This window comes from Excalfactoria chinensis, chromosome 5 (genome assembly GCF_039878825.1).
Source record: "Excalfactoria chinensis isolate bCotChi1 chromosome 5, bCotChi1.hap2, whole genome shotgun sequence".
Taxonomy (NCBI): domain Eukaryota; kingdom Metazoa; phylum Chordata; class Aves; order Galliformes; family Phasianidae; genus Excalfactoria; species Excalfactoria chinensis.
Genome location: NC_092829.1, coordinates 37,623,361 through 37,647,470, shown reverse-complemented (window position 1 = coordinate 37,647,470; position 24,110 = coordinate 37,623,361). Strand labels below are relative to the sequence as shown.

Genomic DNA, 24,110 nt, shown 5'->3' with positions numbered 1-24,110 from the left:
CAACAGGTTATATTAGACCTTGGAGATTTTGTACTATGCAAAAGAAAACAAAAACAATCCCTATCAGCAGTCTTTGTATCAGCAATCTGTTCCTTTGAGAGTCCAGATGGAAGAGTAAGCAAAGAGAGTAAATGACAGTAAACCTGCAGCATCTCTATTTGGCAGACAATTAAGAAAAAGTTACTACACATGAAAAAAACACAAAGATGAAAATTTCCTAAATGAGAATGCTTACACAGTAGCCACAGTTTGGCAAGAAACTAAACTAATACAGACAGAAAGTTGATGTGACAGTGATACTCAGCATGAACTTCAGCATAACTGGGGAACTGGTGGACTCATTTCAGTTTTTGACTCCCCAAAGCAACCACAGGATAATCACAAACAGACAAAATATTTGAATGATCACAGATATGAAAAATGAGAAATGTGGTGCAGCCACTTAAGCATACTCCAAGAATATTACAGGATGAAAAAAACAAAATTACAGTGTTTGGAAAAAATCACATTTTTTTTATGTCTGCAGTTCACGCAGTATCAGATACAAATAATGTGTGTGGGATGTGATAGAAAATTTTGAACATTTGTTCCTAGGTCTGCTAGCTGTTTGTGTATTGTTACGTAACCAGTGACCCACTCATGTGGCATGCTATGAACTGTATTACTTAATAAAATAATTCCAAAGTTCCATACAAAATATGGAATCCAAAATGCGTGCTAGATAGGATGGAGAAGTTTCTAATATAGTATGCCTGTAAAACTCTTCCAAAACTTAAATTCAGTTCATCCCATCACCTATTAAGAGCATTTGATTTCTCAACACAGACAAAGCTAAGAAATCATCCTCCCTTAAGTAAAACACTCCTGCTAATTATCTCTCTTTTCAAGTTGCAATACACAGTATGGAAATTATACGAAACAGAGGAAGCACATATTTACCTCACCCCCAACTCCTGGAAGGGTTCCTTTTTCATGGAGTATGAAGAAGACAGATCCCTTTTCACACGGAATTTTTCCCAAACTAGTTCTCTACTCCTCTTTCCCTACTCTTGCTGCCACAACTCAAACAGGCTGAAAAACCTTGCAGCTTATGCCACTCTAACATCTACACATTTCTTCTGAGTTTCTCTTTGAATCTTTGTTTTGTATAGAAGAAACCCAAAGGAACACTACTAACACCAAGAACCTATATAGGCCTACCATTCCTTTGCATATTCCTCACATAAACAACACAAATATCAAATATCTCATTTCAGCTTTTATTTGGATATTTTTAAGTTAAGTTGCTCAAGTCCATTTTCCATCAATACAGACACTAAAAATTGAGATCAACATTTAAGGCAACATTAGCATTCATGCCAAGCTCAATATGCAAACTCTATCATCTAAGCACCACAGCATTTAAGAATTGTCACAAGTCCCCTACCTCCATCACACATTCCCTTTCCATTTTAACTCTGCTGACCCACACTACCCTCAGGAATTCAATTTAGATGCCTATTCTCCAATAACATCTTGTCATTTCTTATATTTTAATTATTTCATACTAGATTGCTTATGAATGAGGTGACATGAATGTGCGAGATACATTTCATAGTGAAAGTACGTGGCTGATTTATGTTGTGAGAGTATATAGGAAAAATCTTTTTTTCCCTTTTTTCTAATATTTAGTATAATTATTCAACAATTTAGCACAAACGTTGAATGTTTAGTCTTTTTGTAAAGGCCATACATTGAGACTTGTTAGAATGATAATTTTGCTTTAAATTCTGGTTTCTTTAGTCTTTAGTGTTACTGTTGACAAGTGTTTGAGTTAAGGATGCTCAAGTGCAACTTTAGTGGAAGAATATGTACAAGTATACAAAAGACCATACAATTCTTAGTACAGAGTAAATAAGGATTTGTCTTGTGCCTGTGGAAATATTTCAACATGTGGGTCTTGCCGATTTCTTTTTTTACAGTAAAAGGAAGGGTTTGACTTAAGAAGTGTATTTATTACAAGATGATTAGCATACATGTATCACAGAACATACAAGAGTTAAAACGGACTAGTTACAAAATAAGAAGTGGTATGTAAATTTTCATATAACCTAATAGCAGGATCAGTATTTTACAGAGTACATATAAAAGTACTTCATATACAAAGAAACATACAAATGTGCAAACACCATTGTCACAGGTGGAACTTTGTCAATTGAAAAATGCTAGAAAAATCCTTCATTTTCTTTGTTTTGAAATTGTAAATGTATTAAAAACAGCTGCATTTCCTATTGTGTATGTGAAGTGAAAAGTTCGTAATCCTTTCAGACAAAATACATTAGTTATAAAAAACAACAACAAAAAAATTAATAACTGAAAAATTGTATAAGTATAGTCAGCTTGATTAGGTTGACATTAAATTATAAACAGAATGTCAGGAAAAAATGAGAAAATACTGAATCGTATGTACAATTTTTTTGCAATATTAGTGTGCTATTTAACATATTAACATATCAAAATAAAAACAATGGCTTAGTTACCTACATATTCTACTCAACGTCATCACTATTTGTAGACTGTAAAACTTTTAATTATTTGGGGTTATTAAACACATTTCTCCCAAGATTTTAAGCTGAACAAACACAATTTTATCAAATGTAAAAATCTATAAACAGTCTTCCAATTTATGTGCAAAAATGTTTAAAAAGTATCAAATCACAACACATCAAACCAGATTATTTACATATTTAATATCTGTAAATGTTAACTAGCTAGTATTGTTCTGCTATAAATAACTTACCTGTCATTCAAAATGTGAGCATTTTAAAGGTTTCAGTGCAAGTGCTTGCTCCACTGTTTAGTGCATTATCATCATGTTTGTTATTTTTTATTTTACAGTGAGCAGAACAGCATATAAATTAACATACACAACTCACACTTAAGAGATCTTCCTTCTACCAAATTCCTAGTTTGTTTTTTCCTGTATCTCCGTGATAGTGTCAGCCAGTTTTCTTTCACATATCCCATCATAATAGCAAACAGAATCTAAAAAGAAAGTGCTATGATCTTCAGATAATCCCTAGAACTTGAAATTCCATAACAACATTGCTGAAGCACTCTGTAGAGCACATGATTAGAGACTGGCCTGCATGCTGAAAAGACACTTGAAAATCTGTTACCGGGCAATTTCACTTTTTGGTCTTAAAAAGATAACTGTTTAAACATCAACAATCTGATATATGTATCACTGGATTCACGAGCTTCATTTCTTTCTTTCTTTTTTGGAATTGTAGACATGTTTCCTCTTACCAGTGCCTACCTTGGAAATAAGAACTTTCTGTTTAAAAATATAAATAAGGTGAAAATAGACTTTCTGCTGAAGAGATTTCTACAAGCTACTTTGGACAGCTTTCCTTATCAGAGTAATTCTGAAATGAGAAAATCAGGATTAGAAAATAGTGCAAATATGGCTCACTCTTATAGCTAGGAATTGTACTGAAGAAAGTGGAAATTCAGGATAAATGAATTATTATTTCTCAAAGTCCTCCCTGCAGGAAAAAAAAAAAAAGCCAGTTACAGTGGTTACAGTTATTAAACAGAAAAGAAACTTCAGCATATCATCATTGTCTATAGCTGAAATGTAAGGAAGGCTGGTTGTCAGCAACATTTCAGAACACATCTTACAAAAGGAGGTGCTTTAAACATATCTTGATTATGGAATGTAACTCCTTTCTAAGCATCTGAAATGCAGCTCTGGATTCTGTCCATCCATTGCTGAGCGCTCTGTGCATCTTGGGCACAAAAATTATACACACGTTTGTTTGTCTTCAACTGCAAAAGAAAAATAAGAACATGAAAAGTCAACACACAAAACAGAAAAAGAAACTTATAAATTTTACTTCGAGCTGTAATCCACTAATTGAGACTGAATGCATCTTTTTTTTTTTTTTTTTTTTTCTCTTTTTTTCTTTTTCTTTCCTTAAATTTCTGCTGTTGAGAACTAGGACTAGCTAGCTGCATAAAAACTTTTTTTGTTGAGTTGGCATGGCAGCTCCATTCAAGCTTTCACCTTCCAGAAGAAATGAAAGTAGTAGGTTAAACAAGGAAAGTTTTGAGTAAATATCAAATAAAAACCAGACATACTTACATCAAAAAATGCTTTTTCACTTGCATGTTTTGGGGCTCCAATAGTGGGAGAAGCAGGAATCACCGTTTCTACTTCTGCAAGGTCTATGTGACCCTTACAGCTTGTATCTTCACCAGAGTCATAGTATCGTAACTAGACCACACGAGAGATAAAAGTTAAATCCAAATATGCTATTCAGATGGTCTCTTCATTTTTATTACCCCTTTCCTGGATATAATTTTTGGATTTGGGGAGTGAAGGTAGGAAGGAAAAATACTATTATCACCTGAACCCATCAGACGTGGGCAATTGCTAACACACAGCCATAGGTATGGTATTACAAGATAGTGGGACTGTTGAGAGTCTTTTACTGGCCAGCCCTCTATTTGATATCTCTGGCTAATAGCAATGTCTCCACTCCTGTGCAGGTCACTGAACTGAGGGAAGGACGTGTTGTCACGGAGTCTCAGAGAAGCCTCAAGCAGTTAAACAATGCTTCTGTCAGAAAAACTGATAAGGAATGCTGACTCCTTAAGTCTAGATTTTGCTCTCATCCTTCGCACATCTTCTGCTCAGAAGCAATCTCTTCCCTGTTAATTTCAATAAAACTAACACATGAACTCCACCGAAGAGTCAATAAAATATTCATTCTCTGTATTTCAAGAATTTAAAATGATCAGCAAAAATTCAAGAATGATTTTAGAAAATTATATCCTACACTGTAAATTCCAATTTTCCTATTTCCAATTTGCTTTTTTCACCTAGCAAAGATACTTCTATATGAACGTAAATCACTGTAAACTGAGTTTTGACATTCAAATAGTTCCAAAAGATAAAAATCTAGAGTTCACTTAAAAAACCCCCACAACAACCCATAAACAGATGCATAACAGTAAAGCAAACCCTCAGAGCAAAGGTCACACAACAGAATTCAAGCTAGGATAGACCTGCATCTGCTTCAGACTGCATACAGTCTTATATCTCTGATTTGCAGAAGCATATTTGGTTTACAAAAAATTTAAAAGTATTTTTTCCTTCTGCAGAATGAGTCTTTTCTGTTTCAAAATGAACAATTAACATATTTGCTAGTATACTACCACATGGCATAATGCAGAGATCCTCAATTAGTGGTTTAAAAATCACTGTCTTGCATTACATGCTTTTTAAAGTGTGTCAATTACAACACATTAATATATTTTCTAACAAAGGGTACACAAGTCTCAGAGGTTATATGAATAACCTACACTGCGTGGAACATTTTGCTCAAGGTTACTTCTTGATCACTCAATGTTATTTTAAGCACACAAGATCAAAAATTTTCATTGTCAAATTCTGGTACGTTTCCTAAATTAGATGAAATGTTTAGGCCAACAGATAGATACCCTGTTTTTAGTGCTTCTTGAGGTACAGTGATTTTTCAGAATATTTATGAATTATTTTGCTATTAAACTTACCTCACTGTGAATGATCTAAACTATTCCTATATACAGCACCTAAAATTATTGTTTAATCAGGAACTTGGCATTTGAAGACCTTAGAGGGAGAATTTGAGGGTGAAATTCTAGCTCACTTGAATTTTAAAAACTCAAACTGATCTCAGAAAGATAGCTGTTCCTATTCTTCATATTTGAAAATACTTTCAGATTTCACTCACGTTAGCTGTCTCAAATACAGATTACAGAAAAACACCACAAATGCCAAGTGAGGTAAATTGACTTTTCCAGGAAAACAATTCAGATGATGACTTTTCAGATATAATGTTCTTTCATGCAAAGACAAATGCTCATGGCAAAGTACTTGAGGAGCAAAGAGGATGTAAAATACATGCTCTGGGAGCATGAAGTACCTACAGTTTTAACAAGAACACCAGTTCTATCAGTTACCATATTATCTCACAGAATCACAACTGCAGTCAAGAAATTACCTTCTAGGTTTTCAGGTATTTAAAACAGATTTTGGTTCTTCTGGAAGCTAAAGGGCTCATACTAGAATGCCTGATTATACTCAACACTTATTTGCTTAATGATCTTGTAGAGTTAAAAATGCTTTAAAAATTGCCACCTCCTCAAACTGTCCATTCAGAATATTTTATCAGTCACGTGGGATACACATAGACACATAGTCTATAACAGTGTAATATACACATTGCTTCTGAAAATAATTAGTACTGGTAATTGCTTAAATTAATTAATCCAAACCAATAAATTAAAATGCACCCAACTTATAAAAAAATCCATTATTGAAAAGTTTGTACCTGGTGTTTGGTCACATCCAGCACAAACCAGCGAGGCTTCCAGCCTTTCAACAAAGCTCCTCTTTTGTATAGCGTACCTTCAAAAGACCTGGAGGATGCAGAACATACAAATGACACATGACTCTGTAATGTGAATAGTGATGATATATAAAACCCAAAATGACTAAAAAAATATTTGAGTATTTCTTTTGCTGTAGTGAAACAATTCATTTTCAAATTGCACCCACTGACATTCATTGATGTTTGCTGTTTCTGGAGACCTGGATGTAAACTCAGTGAGACGGTGGTGGTGTGTTTCAGCAGTACTACATCACCTCTACTGATGCAGATTTTTATAAACGCAGCATGCAGGCTCTTGCACATTGCTGGCAAAAATGAACAGCTGATGGTGGCGCCAATGTTGAAAAGTAGTGTTTTGTAGCTGAGAATATGCCCTATCAAACTGTTATTGTATTTTTTGTATGTGTTGTAGTTTCCACAGAAAATAAATACAAAACGTTAATTTCAGAGCAACCTATGTGGCCCAGGACAACTTCACTCAGTGCAGCCCAGGCAAGCTGAAAGGTTGGACAACCATAACCAAAACCTTCCTTGTTCTATAAAGGGAAAGACTGAAAGATCTACATATAAAAAAGATTCATTTTTTTCTGAAGACTTGTACCTTTCTAATACAAGATTCATAAATTCTTTCTGATTGTTTGGCTTACCTATTTTCATCATTCTTTGATGTGAAATGATTGTACAGTGTAGTTGCTCTCCTATCTACTCCATTGGAGGGAGATATGCTTGCACTCTGTTCCTCGCCCAGCCCATTGTCAGGCATTTCCAACAAAGATCTCTTTTGATAGGAATGCAGATTAGCTGACATCATCCCTGAGGAGCCAGAAGGATGTCTCTGAAGCTGAAAAGAAGAAAATAAAAGAAAAAGTCTTAAAGAAGATCTAGACAAATTTAGAACTGAGAAATCTGTTTGATGAACTAAAACATTAGAAATGTATTACATTAGAAAACCAAAACATAACATTCTTTTTGTAATAAACACGACCCACAACTCTTCCTGGTAATCTATATAATTAATAACTTGCATTAAAAACATGATTAGCAAAGAACTACAGCTGATCTATTAATAAATATTTGTTAATGTTTTATTTTTACATGCTTTTAGTCCCAATTAATCAGAAACTAGTCTATATTCATTGCTCTCATTAATACTGCTGTTTATTAGGCTAATAAAGGCTTCAATAAAGAGAGCATCCCATGGGCTTTAATTCTCTTGCAGGTTCACAACCTCAGCCATCAGTTTTGTACGTATCTGTGAATTGTTTTGACTTGTTCTACAGTTTATTATTTGCAAAATAAAAATGTGTGTAGCAAGACACAGAATACAAAATCATTGTTCACTGCAACAAAGCAAATCTTTAACACGACAAACATATGGGAGAAATACACACCAGCTTGCTCTTCTCAGCAATATTTTTCCTATATCACTCCTGTTCACTGTAGAAATTGAGTTGTTTGTCGTGCATTTTGAGATGATCTCAATACTACACAAGTAATATTTGGTACAATGTGTAAACTGTGAATTAGTATGGGACAAAAAAAAATGTTCATAATACAAATCAGTGCTCAAGAGTCATAGGCAGTGCTGAAGAGTCATAGGCATTTCACTGCATTTCCTATGCAGAAGGATATATTCACGAAGTGTGAGAAGACATAATTTAAGAAAAGCCTTGTTTATTCCAGGGACACAGACCTGAAAATTGTTTCCTTTGCTTTCTCAAAATCATCTAGAACTAGTCAGACATCTGCGTACAATAAATTTCCATAAATTCAATAGTTAAAAAAAAAAAGAAAGAAAAGTGAAGTTTCCAAGATTTACTTTATAGATTTAAATCATTTTAGTAGATTCTCAGTAACCTGGAGCAATAGGTATCCTGAATGTGGTCTTAATCTGCAGAACAGCATCCTAGAGAATTCTTTGGGGCTGACCCTTAGCTATTACATTTGTCTGAGAACAAGAGACTGATGTCAGGTACATTTATGCTTGTATTTTCTTTACTGCTTCCAATTATTCAATAAAAACTTAATCCTCTGCTTTGCTCATATATAAAGTCTTCCATTTTGGGCTTGTCTATGTACAAGGTGAACTTGAATGATTATGATAGACATAAAGCTTATTGCTTTCTTTAAAGGAAAGGACAAATAACAGAGCAGTTAGCTCTGAAGACTAACAAACTCACGAAGGCTGGCAAACTTGAACAAGTTCATGAAGCTGAAGAGTTATGGCACAATTTTATGCCAAGTTTATCGAGAAACCTCCCCAAAGCCATTATCTAACAAACTTCCTAGTGCAAGTACAGAGAAAGAAAGAAAGAAAGAAAGAAACAAACAAACAAAAAGGCTGCTTCTGAATTAGAAAATACCTGTAATGTCAGCTACTCATCTTACAAGAACTGGAAACATAGCACGAACAATTTCTGCCTTTCCCAGAACCTACAATTCCAAAATTCCATGTAGGCATGGAAAAATCTTTATTTATCATTGAATCTCTGTCATTTCCTTCTGCCTACCTCCAGGATCTGATTTTTTTTTGTACTTGAAGAATTTGACACAATGAATATTTTAATAATATTGAGTCATGCAATTGTGCACCAGAAAAATGCTTGCACTCATTTTGTCTACGTGCCTTAATCTACTGCTGAGAAGAAATTAAGTAAATGGTGTGAGTATAAACATGTTTTTCTACAAGTAGAGATAGAGAGCCAGTATCTGAGGTTAGAACAACACATTCCACTTTTCAAAAGCAGTATTTTACTCCAAGAAACACACTGATTTTGACAGTGTCCCAGGTAGTCTATAAAGCCTGTGTTGGAAGAGCTCCTTTGCTACTTACATTGTCTTGCCTAGTGTCATCCTTTAGATTCATTTTGACCCTTTCCCACAAAAGCTGCCATCTTTCTGGGCTCTGATTTAATTTACTTTCCAACCTTTCAATTTCCTGAAACAAATAGCAAGGGTTAAGGATAAACATTTTTAACCGATCACTTCCTGACAGTCACTTTAATACAATCATTTTCTAGTCAATATTTTTATACAGAGAACTTGTAGGCCATGTTGCTCAGTAAAGCACATGAACTCCTGCCAAACCAGCTATAAACTGCTATCAACTAGACTCAGAAATCAATGGCAACCAAATACAGTATCAGTCATATCATTCCTCCTGCATATCACAAGCTGAAGGAGCCATTATTCTTTCAGTTCTCCACCAGTTCTGTTGATCACACAACAGTCATCACCAACAGCCATAATAGAAACACAACAGAGATAAGGATAGAATATATTCTATAAAAATATTTACAAAAACCTAATACTGTGCTGTGACATTAATAATGTACATTGCCAATATTAAGAATTACCGTGGTTTATAAAATATAATACAAAGCTGTAATAAAAGAAGGAAATGGAAGATTTATTCAGTTTGGATGCCAAACTGTAACAACATGTTCTTGTGGAACTTGGGAATATGACCTATGTTGATAACCTCCGGTTGGGGTTATTTCCTGTTAATAAGACAGTGTGTGCAAAGTTAAGTAAAATGACACAATTAGATTATGTTTATTCGTGAAACAGCTTAAACAGAACATTCATCGATGCATTTGCCATTACTGTGATATTTGGTCCATTTTTATCCTTCCTTTTTACATTTTTACTTTCAGCACCTATATTGTCATGAAAATCTCATTCTTAATGAAATCACATTTAAAACAACTCTGCAAATCCAATTAAGGATTGATGACAGCACAAAATTTGCCACAGGACAAAGAATTTTGACGCTATACAGAATATAAATAAACCCCAAGACATTATTTTCAAAGAAGAGACAATTAGACTCTGACATTATTTCCACTATACCACATAATTAATGTAGCTTTCATCATATTCTAGGGGTATATTAGAATAACAGGAAATCATTACTGATTGAAACTTACAGAAGAAAAAACTATATTTTTAAGGTAAGGAAACATTTGGTAAGGAAACAATGAACTGCTCAGCTAAATCTGGAACACTGAACTGAAAATAAATAAACCTTTATGACAGAGTCTAACAAAAACAAAATACATCTAAAGATTCTTCCTTGATGAATGTAACTTAACACAATGAATCAATCTAGTTGAAAACATACGTATATATTGACCATTACGCGACTTCTTCCAGCCAAGAAATAAAACTACAGTAGCTTTGTTTTGATTATCTTCATTGGTAGATTCCAAAACAAGGAATGGCAAACAAGCCACACCAAAGGCTTCTTTAAACCAGTTGTTCCTCTTTCAAAATTCTTACTGCAAGGTGTTCCTGATAGCATACATAGGACTGAAAATATTTACAACAGACAATGTATGTAAAAGGCTTCCCAAACTGCTCTAAAACCAATACAAACTCTTTAGTGCTAAAGGTTATTCAGGTTTTAATTTCAGCAATCTTTTTCTGCTACAGTCTTGACTTTGGAGTACAAATCCTTCTCAGCAGAATCTGGAATTAACTGAAGCTTGTTACTTAGCAATTGGGTCACATTCCTTTTTTTTTTTTTTTTTTTTGGCTCCACAATGAGCACTGCTTCCAAAATTTTAAATGAAGAACTTTCAACAACCTCCTATATATGACTTGAAAAGTTAGAATTAAATTCTCTTAATAAACTCTTTGTAGAAGAAAAAAAAAAAAATAAATACATGACAATAAATCAGTAAGATTTACTCTTGCTCCTACAGTTTTAAATTCTACAGAGAACATCAGATTTTTAATTTGCATGTGTGCATTGTGCTACAAATAGCTGCACTTGAAAGAAAATTCAGGAACACAAAGACTTGTGGAAAATACAGAGCCATCACACACATCTCCTTAAAGGTGTCATGCACACAGAACACGTTAGAACATACACCACTAAAAAATCACAGCTTTTGCCCCTCACAGAAGAGCACTGCATTGTAACAAGGAATACTGTGGACTAAGACATTCAGTAACATCTGTGTTCCACATTCATATCCTGAAAAGTATTGTCTAGTTTTCTATTAAAAAAATACTTTTATAATGAACATATTTGGTATTATCAATATAAACAAAATCAACCTTCCTTAACAGTTTATCATTGCTATAATATGTTCTCAGTTCAAAGATTTCTTGGATACCAACACATTCTCAATGGATTTATGATTAAAGAGAGTTCTTTCTCCCCCATCAGCAATAGCCCTAAATTAACAACTTGTTTTAAAAGAAAGTTCACTTTGCTTTTTAAACTTAGAAGAATATTTTTGTAACCTTCATACAACCTCTTCAAAGATTTCCAAATGTTCCTCTCCACTGCTATCTTTTATTACTATAATCTAATTCACAAATAACATTTATACTCTATAAAATCTGACCCACATATATTTGGAATATAATATGGCTAATTTCCCCATTATATGGCTGTTTCTCACAGTTGTGGCTAGGATAAGCTTGGCATTTACTTCATGAAGAAATGCAGAGGAACACTGTTGCTATATTTCTAATATAGTTCTGCCTATAGTTACAAAAGCTCTGTTTTTGTTTTGTTTTATTTTTTGTGGAAGAGTTGTTGCTATGACCCCTGTTGAGGAACAGATACACTCTCTTTCATTGAATTTGTGAAGCGGCAAGCTTTAGAGCAATTCTGGCTTTCAGCATCAAGAAGAGTTTCACTGCTGAATTTTATTTTTTGAAAACAGGACATTTTTCCTCTTGTTCATCAACAGTGATTGTATGGAATGTTTGCAGTAGTGATACTGAATTAAGCTAGCTCTCTGACACAAGCAAGTCTATCCTTAATTATTCAAATACATTCAGAAACTTCCCACCCTAAGACTTTGTAAAGAGATATTTAATTTCAGTGATTTCAGGGACCAAAAGCATATCCCAGCTTAATTAGGCTCCACAATCTCAATTCTAATGAAAGTTGAATTCCACAAATATTTGGTATACGCATAGCTTGAAACAACCGCTCCAAGAAATGAATAATGTCCACATCATTTTTTCCCAAGCTATTAATCCAGAAGATAATGTAATCATTAGGACTGATATCTAATTACAATCAAACAGCAAACATCTAAGAAAATACGATTACCATGTTAAATGGGATCCTCTTTCATTTTCTAATTACAAAACAATAAAACCTGTGGAGCCTACTTGAGCCCACAGGAAAAAAATCATTGCCCAAATCAAGCATCCACATAATGTACTGAAATATTCTGAAGCATGTCAGAATTTGAGTTAGGTCCTAGTAAAAATAAATATACTACAAGTAACTGGGGAAAGTTTTGTTGATAAAATTGGGCCAAAAAGCTCAGGGACATGCATATATACATATATATAATCTATCTCACTGAAACCAATAACTGTTGGATTCTGTTTCCTGGACTTTCAGGAATCTGGATCCTTACTACACACATTAAACTGTGTAGAAAAAGGGCAAGAAACATAGATTCAACTTTTGCATCAATTAAAAGAAGAGTTATTACATTTTTTACAGAAGTCAGTCTGTTGGTTATACTAAATAACTACACTGACTGGTTTTAATAATAATTTTATATAATTTTCATAGGGCAATAACATACAGGGCAATAACTAAAAATAAATATAGGGAAATAACATAAATAAAGGGTAAACATGATTTAAGATAAATAAAATAACTTATTTTTTCTGTTTGACATATATACTTACATTTAAAAGGCTGCTGATGGCATCAGGTTGTATTTTTTTTACATCATCATAACATGGCCACACTATTTTCCTCTTTTTCTGAGAGACTGAACCTTCTGTTTGGTCAGCTTCCTCGAAAGAACTGCATTTTGCAGCCACCATATTCCAGTCATAGGAAGGACCTGTAGCCAAAATCTCTTCTACATAGTAATCCCACTTTTTGAGGCTGGACATACTTACATTTGGTTTCAGGGCCTATTAGAAAGAAAGTTCTATTATAATAACAGAAAGGAAGTGTCTGTGTTTCAGGCTAAAAATGCAATTCTTATACTTTATTCTAAATTTAACAGTTTCTTGTGTTGGGTAATACTGCAGTTTGATCATTTTCACAGCAGGATTCTGGAATATGGGTCATATCAAAAGTCAAACTAATACTAGCTTTGGGAATATACTGTTCAGAATTATCCTTCTACTAAACAAAGTGTTTCCCAAGAAAACTAATTCAATTTACAGTTGCAACCCTCACAGTCATTGTTACCCCTGTCAAAGATAGAAAAGGTACTTGATAGCAATTGCCCTTAAATTCTCCTCAGCAGAAAATCCAAGACCTTCTCCTGCCAGGGAAAGGAGAAAGGCTGCATAACTTGCAAGCACTTGGAATAACCATAATAGCATATGCAAATGAGCCAGAGACTATAAAGATTTCATAGCAGTTTAAAACGGATTACTTTGTATTAAAGACATGCTTTTTTCCCCTTAAAATATAAGGTAACACTATCAGCATATCTTATTTAAAGGGAATTATTGCCCCAGATCAATTGGCAATTTAAAAGTCTTAAGAGTGATGTTCAGTCACAATCATTAACTCTGCTACTACAACACAATTTCACATGAGGAAAAACAGTGTGTAATAAAAATGAGAAAAAAGATACTAACAAAGAACCGAAAGCAAATCTTAACTGCTTACTTGTCAGGCTACTGCTTACAGTGAAATGGATAGAACATACAGTGAATAAGATGCCCATCAACTTACAAATTCACCACAGTGCTGGCTCTACAGAGAAAGTACATTCCTCTGAAACAGACAAGTGAAGAATGTCCTATCTCTTCAATATTACTCTTTTGTTTTCTCCATCCTATCTCTTCCATACTGATTTAATGAAGTACTGGGGTATGTATGCATGGGGGGTTATGCACTGCTGACTACTGAAATCATATTACAAGAAATAATATAGTCTTTTTTTAAACAAACAAACAAACCACAAAACCTTAAATGAAGTAAGTTTATGTAACTGATTTGAGCTCCAGGTGCTTTGTATTCTAAGATATTCTATAATTCTACGATGTGGTAAAAAAATCTTTGAGGAAAAAGGAAAGCTAAGATACACTAACAAAAGCATTAGTGGCAACAAGACTTCCAGCACACTGGAGACTGCCCTGTCATTATCTGGTCATCAGCAGTGGACAGGCATGAAGACAAATTATTTGTCAGGGTGAAATGTATTGGCAAAGCAGGAGACAAAAGCATATCAGTGGGGCAGGGGGAAAAATTGGACTACCTTAAACCAGTCTTATCCCCAGAACAACAGTATGAACATCACTCTTTTCTTTCAGTTCCTGAGATGTCTTGATGACTATCATATTAGACAATGATATAGATAATATTCAACCAGATCACGATGAAATGTATTCATTCCATTATGGCTGGAATGTATCATAGTATCATAGTATTGTGCGAGTTGGAAGGGACCTTAGAGATCATCGAGTCCAACTCCCGGGATTCGAGCCCTCTGTGTAGCAGAACGGCACTTCTACCCCCTGCTCCACAGGGGGAATTCGAACCCGGGCCCCCTGGTGTTGCAGACGGGAATTCAACCGCTGCGCCACCGGGGCACACAATGTACTTCAAGTTCATTTCCCCATAACTTGGAATTATCGTATATAAACAAATATTTTTAAATAACTCTGAAGACTTTAAGGCCATTTTTATAGCAAGTAATATAACTATAGAAATTACATAAGTAACCTTGTTTTCCTCAGTGGCATGCACAACATACATTTTCCAGAATTCATTCCTTTACATGAAATTTCCATAACTAAGATGATGGAAAATATAAGCCTTAAGACAACACAGCAGTCAATCAAGGAGGATCAACTTTGTCTAGCAAATGCTTTATTCAGCTAGGAACAATTAAGGTATCAAAACGTACTCAGAAAATCACTCAGAATAGCAAATAACCTGATCTTTGTTTGAGGGTTTTGTTTTTCTGAAAACAAACAAACAAACAAACAAAAAAATACAACAAAAAACCACATACCTCTATTTCAGTGGGAGCATAGAGGTAATTGAAGAAAACAGGGCTCCTCTTGTGCATCTTTTCAATACATTCCCAAATACAGATTCCTTTTTTGGTATGTTTATCTCCTTTATCTTCAAACAGTGTCCCTAGAGAAAATAAATTGCAGCAAATGACAGCTTTATAATAAAACATAACAAAGAGTCAAAAGGAGTTTCACAAAGTGAATTTTACAGTAAAATCTACCATCAAGTGCAGTTGCTGCTGTTTATTGTAACAAATACTGTGCTTTGTAACTGCTACTCTGCTACAAGTTCTGAGAATGCAACTTTTATATTAAAAAAAGTTCAATAGCATCATATTATAATTCTGTTCCGAAATTTATTGAAATACTTGAGTGTATTTATCAGTGCGCCCCTTTCTGCCTCCATCTATACTGCCTCAACAGATCATCGAGCCCTGTTAACTGATTCTGTCCCCTAGTATGAGAGGTTACCAGCTTTTCCGATCCACTGAACCAGACGCACCTGCAAATATTTGCTAACATATTTCAGGCAAAACAAACCCAGACTAGTGTAAGTTAGCTACAGGTTTGAGCTATCTGAAATGACTTTGAAGGACGTGTTGTTAAGCAGAAGGCTTCTGGAAACAGGACTTCATATTGCATTTGAAAGTATAGCCACACTAAATAAACAAATGTGGTTAAAAAAAAAAAAAAAAAATGACACGCCATAGAACCATAAAAAAAATACAGGTTGGAAAGAAAGAAATAAATTGACTCCAATTTCTCATTCAAAGCAAGGTAAATAATGAAAATATTTTTTTCTTGTTGAAATAAAATGGCTTCTGAAGTTCAGTATGTTCCACAGTTAGTACAGTTTTAAAGAAAAGCATTAAAATTGACCATATGCCATGAGAAACACTTGATGAAGTGGTGAAATTCAGAATGTGTATTTTGCTTGATGAACAACCTCCAGGAACAGCCTCGGCTGCGGTTGTAAAGTCTTATTAAGAGGGTTGTGAGGGTAGATAAGATCTTGGTAGGAAACAATTAGCTTTTGCATATGACAGGTATAGGGAGTAAAAAAATTATAAAAGAAGAGAAACACTAAAGAGAGTTCAAGAGAAAAGAGTGAGAGATAGTAGATGGAAAAGCTTCCCCTTCCTGAAATGTCATGTGCTCTCTGAAGTGACTTTGTTTCTGGTAAAATAAATACTTAATAGGGGACACTGAAGTAAGTTGATAAATAGCTAGAAGAAAGAAGAAAAAAACAAACAAACCAAGAAAGCAAAACAAAAGCTGAGGCACAACACTCATTTTTTTCACTTCCTCTTAGTCCCAGCAGTGGCATATCTCAGGAGTCATTCATTCAGAAAATTCAGTGTGTTTGTCACCTACATTTGAAGTCATATTCCTGAACTGAAATTGACTAGAGTATTACCATGCAATTACTAGATCATCTCAAGCAATGCAAATCATGTAGACCAAACACTGAACAGAAAAATAGGGAAAAAAACAGAAAAAATATGCAATAAAAAAAACATCACACATACCATGTTCAAGTCTTTCATAGTCTGAATCCAGAAGAAATGTTTTAAATCGATTTGATACGTGATGAAAAGCTAGGAACTTCAGATAATACTGATTGAACTCAAACTCTGTGGGATATTGGTTATGAATCTAAAAATAAACAGAGGGAAAAAAAAGGACTGAGGCAGTAAGACAAGAAAATAATTCTCTTCTGAAATCTAACAACAAATACATTCACAAAAAACTCCACTATATATACATACATATATGCTATATATACATATATATACACACATATGTACATAAATATATATGCATATACACAAAAATTCCTGTATTGTCTATGATGCAATTTTTTCACATCTGATAGAGTGTACTTTTAATATGCAAATACTGTACTCTGTACAAAATGCTGGATTTTTCAAAGTAATCAAACTGGATATCCTTTCACAGCAACTCGTAAGACACCATGCAAACTCATATGCAAAGATGCTACTCCTAGGTGTATCATTTACTGCAAATCAAATTTTAGTTAGCAGGTTCTGCAGTAGACTTCTAGGTATTGCTCAGGATCCAAACAAGCCAACATGGACATAAGTAATGCTAGAAAATGATACTGTATCTGCCACTACTGGAACGGCTCATTTCTGAAGTAGCCGCTAGTCAACACATATTCCTTTGTTCTCAAAATACAAACCAAAATGTTAAAGTTTGAAAAGCTTTAATCCCAAAATGGACTGTGTGCGTTCCAAAACATATAAATTCACATATAAATGTGTATAGTACCCACCTTGTGTTAGGAAAAGCATTATTTGGTATGTAGCAAGAAAGGAAGGCTTTCTGATAAACTAATTATTTTGATAATCTGTTATCTGACGTGGTCCTAATTTCTATTTGTGGACCAGTCATTATTTTAGTAAATTTCAAGAGTTAGAACAAGAAACAGGTATTGAAGTCCTGTCACACATTTAGGTATCATGAGTGAAACTTACAGTTTCTAGTAGTATTTCTAACTAAAGAAAGCCAGCATTTCAGAATTCCTTTTTCAAATCACCATGTTCTCAAATAACTTACAACTATCCTAAACGTTTTCAGGAATTTTACACTTCTTTCAGTCTTATTTTTCTAGCACATTTCGTTTTTCTCACTCAATCATCTGTCAATATTTACTTAATTTAAGTACAAATACAGTACTTAAAAAATGCTTTGGGCATGTCATCACTAAGAGGCTTCTCCCTGCAAACACTGGAATAACTGAGTACATCTGTCTCTGGAGTAGCACACTCAGCTCCTCTTACATGGGGGTGCTATAACAAAACTCCTTTTAAGTTTTAGTTAAGTCATTCTAGAAAATAATTCAGTATTGTTTATATTCAATAAATTATCAAATAGATATAGAGGAAAAATAAGAAGAGCTTTCTGCACTGACATCACTTTCAAACTGCCTTCTAGAACCAGCGAGTATCTGCCAGATGCTGCTATTGTGAAAGAATGATTTTGCATTAATAATTCAGCTGACACCTGGAGAATATTGGCATAAACAATGACTTCTTACAAGATGATGCAGGTCTAATTTAGGAATCACTGCTTCATTTGTTTTCTCTGTATTGTTAGTTTAACAAATGATATTTAATACATACTGGCTCAACGGAGACTTTTTATTACCTAGTATGTCGAGACTACAAGGGCTGCCCTGAAAGTAATGCCTCCTATTTTATTATGTTGGCCCACGATGTCAGAAGCAGATGCTGGTAATGTGACAGTAGAGGTCTAACCTTCCCTCTAATATTCTGTTACATTTTGTTGCTGTGTGACAGACAGTAACAGTGCAGCAGTCTGACAAAATGGCACCTGACATGAAAATGCACTGGAAGCAAAGGTGTAGAATTTAATTCCTTCATGCAGAAAATGCTGCACCCCTGGACATTCATCAGCGTGTGCTAAAACATTTATGGAGACCAAAGACCAGTGAGGTGGTGGGGGATACATTTCAGTGGTGGTGATAGTGACATGAAAAACAAGCCGTGTTCTGGATGGCCAAGAACAGCTGAAATGAAGAGCGTCTCAATCAGCTCATATGCACACATCAGTGAATGGTTGAGTCTGTGTTGAAAAATAGCGTTTTACAGCTCAGAATTTGCTCAGTCAAACAGTGTTACTGTGCTTTTTGTATTTGCAGTAGTCTCCATGGAAATAAATTGGAGGCTTTACTTTTGGTGCAACTAAAGTATAATACACTGGTTACACAAGTAAAGCTGTGCTCCTATGTCCTTTCTTGGATGAAGATAACACCAGCTGAAAAGACTACAAGCCCTATCGTTCCTCATAAGAAGATACTGACCCCTTCAGATTGATTGGCAGAGCTGCTTCTGAACCTACATCTAACAAAATATGATATTCACAGTTATTTCTAGCCATTTTTTTCTACCACTTGGTGGAAAAGGCAAGTAGATCCACACAAACACTAAGCTAACATTCTGGAAGTGTAATATCTTCACCAGAGAGGAAGCATTTAATAGCTCCAGATGAGCAGTATGAAATAACCTCTCTCCCAACATGGCTGCAGCCTGGGCATGTGGACACAGCTTAATACCAAAAAAAAAACCAAAACAAAAAACTGATCGTTATGTAAAATTCACCTGCTAATAACATGTATACTTTATACTGCCTCTTAAAGATGACTCAGATACTACCAAAGCTGTTAACAGAGATAAATTAAAATGGCAATCTTCCTCTATCATGCAGGAGAACCAAATCAAATTGAAAACAATCTTGGATGATGTAGACATTTTTTAAAAGGAACATTATATATTTTTAATTTCAAGACTAGTCTTAGAAAAACAAAAAATTTAACATTTAGAGTAAAGTGGAAAGTATGAAATTGCTCCTCTACCCAACTTGCCCCTCCAGAAAATACAAAGATTAGAGATGACTCACAAGCACTTCTGTTGGAAGTTCTCATGACAGAGGCCAAATTTCCTTAAGAGGTTAGAAATATTTTAAGCACCTTGCAGCTTGATGCAGAAGCATACCTATCTGTTGTTAACAGCAGAGATTTATCCCACTTTAAGTTTTGTTATAAATTCTAAAGTCAGAAAAATGACAATCCATTATTGTTTGAACTTCTGACTGTTTTAGACCTAATAAGAATTTTTCCATGAAGAAGACAAAGAACATCCTATTCTTATGACAATTAAAAATATTCTTTAAATGCTAACTTTTACCTTTGTTCTTTGTAACCACAAAGCTTCCAAAGTTTGTGTGACCTCTGGACTTGAGGAAAAATCTACTCTAGAGGTGTGTGTGGTTAATCTTCTCAATGCTCTTTATGTCAGCTTCCTAAGATTTATTACAGTAAGACTGGAGCAAAGTTTCTCCACGGTTAGAAAAAGAATGTTTAAAATCACGTAGGCTATGTCTACAATAGCAAATAGTTTGCAGCTGGTACTGAGGTTCCTGAAGCCACACTATACACTTCCCCCCCCTGCCTTCAGGTCCAGTTGATTACCATATAGTTTTAAGTTAAATGATGAATCATTGGTTTAGATCCTTCCAAGAACTGCTGAGCAATTAGCATACACCTGAAGCAAAACTTCTAAGGTAAATTCCTCCAAGAATCTAGTTCACATTTTCTAAAAACTATCAAAATGGTAAGGGGAAACGCTTGAGGGAATCTTTTAACAATTACATTGCTGTTTCAAATCAAATGCCAATTCACTCCATTCTAACAAGAGAGTGCAATCCAGACAGCTCAGTAAAAACAGAAGATATCTGACAACAGTGAGAATAGAACACAACACCAGGCAAGTGATATTCAAAGAACCAAATGAACAACTCAGCGGGCAGGTCTCTGGATTTCAATAGCTGCAACTAAGAATTTGTTGTTGATGTTTTTCCCCTTCTGCTTCAACAAACAAGAAATAACCTTAAGTTACTCCAAAGGATAGTTTCTGTTATGCACAATTAGAGGTGGATTAACCTGTTTGAGTGAAAAATGCCAGTACTGATGTTCATTAATCTCCCCATTTTTAATAAAAATTAACCTGAGGACCATAGCGACTGGGAAACAGAATGATAAGAAAGGAGATATGACAAATACTTGCAAGGATTTCTTATACTAGAACAGAACCAAATTAGATGGGTATGACCTATTCACTTTCAAGAAAGCAACAATGGATGGGAAATGACATATAATGTTACAATACATTAAAAACTCACCCTTTTCTGCAATGTGTTCATCAGTAAGTCTTTAATGATTTTCTTATGAACTCCTTCATAACCATTTCTCCATACCTAAAGATTTTGTGTTCTCAGGCTTAGTATGTTTTTCAATTAGTGGACTTTGCTTTGGGCAACTAAGTCTACTTGCTGACTTCTCTTTCAAGGTCTACTTCATTCACCATGAACATCTGTTCCTAGATAGAAGGCTGGTGCTTTAACAGTCTTCTTCTATGAGGCAGAGTCATCCATAAATTTACATGCAGATTACTAATACCCAGAAGACAAGCTTTTTCAGTGAGAAAAAATGAGAAGTGGAAAAAGAAAGATATCTGAAGAGGAGCTATACAAGCTCCTGTCTTGTGTCTCCATATGCAGAGAATCTGTAAAGCATTATATTTACTGTTATGAGATGAAGAAGAGGATAAGCTTTAGAATTCAGCAAAAATGAATGAGAAATGCTTAATCTGGCTTCTGCTGTACCATGTAACTGATGATGTTAATCTTCTTGCACACACACAGAATATATCAAATAACAACAATTTAAGTGATTATTTCCAAGCCTTCTAGAGTTTGTTTCTTTATTGAGTATTCCTACTGGATCCCGAAAAAGCTGTTAATTTTATCAACTACAGGAGTGGAAAATTGCATTACTTATGTAAGTATGAACTAATAAGCAGAGAATTTTACCAGCATGAGAAAAGCAGAACTCTAAGAACAAGATTTTCTTTCCATACTACCTCTTGTTTTCCATTAAAATCATCCTGCACATCTGGTAACGTGCTCCTAAGAGTAGACTTTCTGAGTAATAATGAATAATTGATGATCAAGTCTGCAATTAACTTCCTGGAAAAAGATCCTGTCTTGTATCCAAAATGCTTCCAAAACCCCATCGTTGTCCCTTAACATTTTTGGACATAGGACCAAGATCTCAAAATCAACAAGAGGACTTATGGACTGCAATGCTGTTGTTGCAATGATCCTGGAAGAAGATCAAGTATCTTGGACAAATCAACCAGCAATGTGAAAAGTGCCCTGTTATTATTTATGTAGTAATGGTTACTTTGTCCTTCTAGCTCCTACTGAGCGTACAATGTGGGTCAGGCTGTTGATATACTTCCAGTGGTTGTTCTTGTTGGTTGCTCCCACAACAAGCCCTTTTTTTTTGAAGAAAGGTACTAGACTGGGGTCTGGTGATGAATTGCTCATAAGCTAATTTATTCTGGGAATAGGCCTACAGCAATTATCTAGTGCAAATCCTACCTAGAGAAATCATCATTTATTGCTACAGGCATAGTTTGGTCCTTTTGGTCTGCAATAATCTACAAACGAGGATGGGGAATGAAGCTGAAGTGAAGTTAGCAGAAGCCTACCCAATTTTTAGACGGAGTTTATTATTCTACTAAATATGTAAAGTCCAATGTAAAATATGAAATAAACGTTGAATTATCCTCAGTAATACAGATTATTCACCAAAGTGTAAGAAGTGTATAAACTTCCTTCCACTTAATTATTGCTGCTACTAACAGTGTGTCTCTGCTTATCTAAAAGTAACAGCAACAGACTTCGGAGTGCACTGAATAGAAAGAACAGAATTTCAATCAACAAATCTTCTATTTAAAAGCTTGAGACAGACCACTATAGAGGGGCTAAACCTATTGCTGTCTCCAGAACTGACTGAGTACAAGGTGTCTTCAAAGGGCATAGTCAGGCACATGGAGTTAAAAGCTGTCTACCTACTGTATGAACAATCTGTTGATCTCTTCTTCTGATTTGAAGTATTCCAGACTGCCAGAAGCCAGTCCTAGGCTTAAAAAAATTCAAATTGAAATCTCTGCATAAATCGCTTTAAAATAGCCATTAAGGTCAACCACTCCCTTAGTGGATCTGTTTTGTACGGATGCTCATTTTCTGGCTCTTCCTCATGTGAAACCTAGTCCCTTTATTAAAACTTAAGAGAAATAGGTTACTGATCTTCTCTCAAAGCATTATATATAACTTATGAAATAGCAGCATCTACACATATATATAGATGGACTTACCTGATGCACACAGTCTAAGAACTGCAAGAAAATAGGCGCAAATCCACTACCCTGACAATTTAGAGTCAAATTACTTCGCTGACTGAATTTATGACCAAAAGAGAGCCATTCTTTTTCCACCAGCATTCGGAAGCCTTCAAGTGTTCTATAGAAGGGATCGCTGAGTAACTGTACCAGAGATACTACCTAGATACAAAACAGGAGGTACTGTGTTAATAGCGATAGAAGTTAAAATGAAACCGCTTTATGTAACTCACATAAATATTCCATCATCTGCTTCTAGTTCAAAGGAACAAAAGCCTTCACAGAAATTCAATTATAAGTACTTTGCCAGATAGGTTACATATTTTTATAACGCAAAACAAATACAATCCCACATGAAAGAGCATTAATTAAATTGTGCCTTAATGATAATCATAAAAGTCAAACGTGCAACTACAGAATTCATAAGCTGTGAAAATGCTTAAGAAATTTGATTTACATTTGAAATAAAACCACTTTTATTAATAAAATAAACAATAGAAAATAATAATTTTTAATAACATACTTTTTATAAAGCAGTACTGGCAACCTCAGCAAAGAGTTGGTCATGAGGGTGACTCTACAGCTTTTGCAGTGTTGCCATGCTGTGGTACTCACCAGACAATTTCAGCCTGTTCTTGTAGACAGCATCTCTGGAGATTTTAAAACACAGCACAGACGTCTCCCACCTCTAGTTATGTATGTGCCTTTCTTTATGCTTCATTGTTTGACAATGATTCCAAGATTACTACATTCTCTTATGATATTTTTTACCTGAGATCAGGATGCTGGCTGTACACAATGTTTTTATTTACAGGAATTATTGATATCTATGTTTATCTTCTGGCTAATGAAGCAATTACAAGAACACAGTGTATCCATTAAGCAAGGCATTGGGTCACCAACTGTGTAATTTATAGCACAAAGTTAT

General features: G+C 34.7%; 1 protein-coding gene across 4 annotated transcripts in view; it reads right to left on the bottom strand.

Annotated features, from left to right (window-relative positions):
• Positions 1-1,239: 1,239 nt before the first annotated feature.
• Positions 1,240-24,110, bottom strand: part of SBF2 (SET binding factor 2) — a 215,094-nt gene continuing 192,223 nt past the window's right edge. For all 4 annotated transcript variants that reach the window (XM_072337706.1, XM_072337708.1, XM_072337707.1 and 1 more), the window contains 9 exons: positions 23,159-23,344; positions 16,922-17,048; positions 15,389-15,516; positions 13,092-13,325; positions 9,253-9,357; positions 7,067-7,260; positions 6,360-6,447; positions 4,127-4,258; positions 1,240-3,810 (listed from right to left, as the gene is read on the bottom strand). In XM_072337706.1, the coding sequence (XP_072193807.1) occupies positions 3,712-3,810; positions 4,127-4,258; positions 6,360-6,447; positions 7,067-7,260; positions 9,253-9,357; positions 13,092-13,325; positions 15,389-15,516; positions 16,922-17,048; positions 23,159-23,344 (1,293 nt within the window). In that variant the 3' untranslated portion in view covers positions 1,240-3,711. The remainder of the gene's footprint in view (positions 3,811-4,126; positions 4,259-6,359; positions 6,448-7,066; positions 7,261-9,252; positions 9,358-13,091; positions 13,326-15,388; positions 15,517-16,921; positions 17,049-23,158; positions 23,345-24,110) is intronic.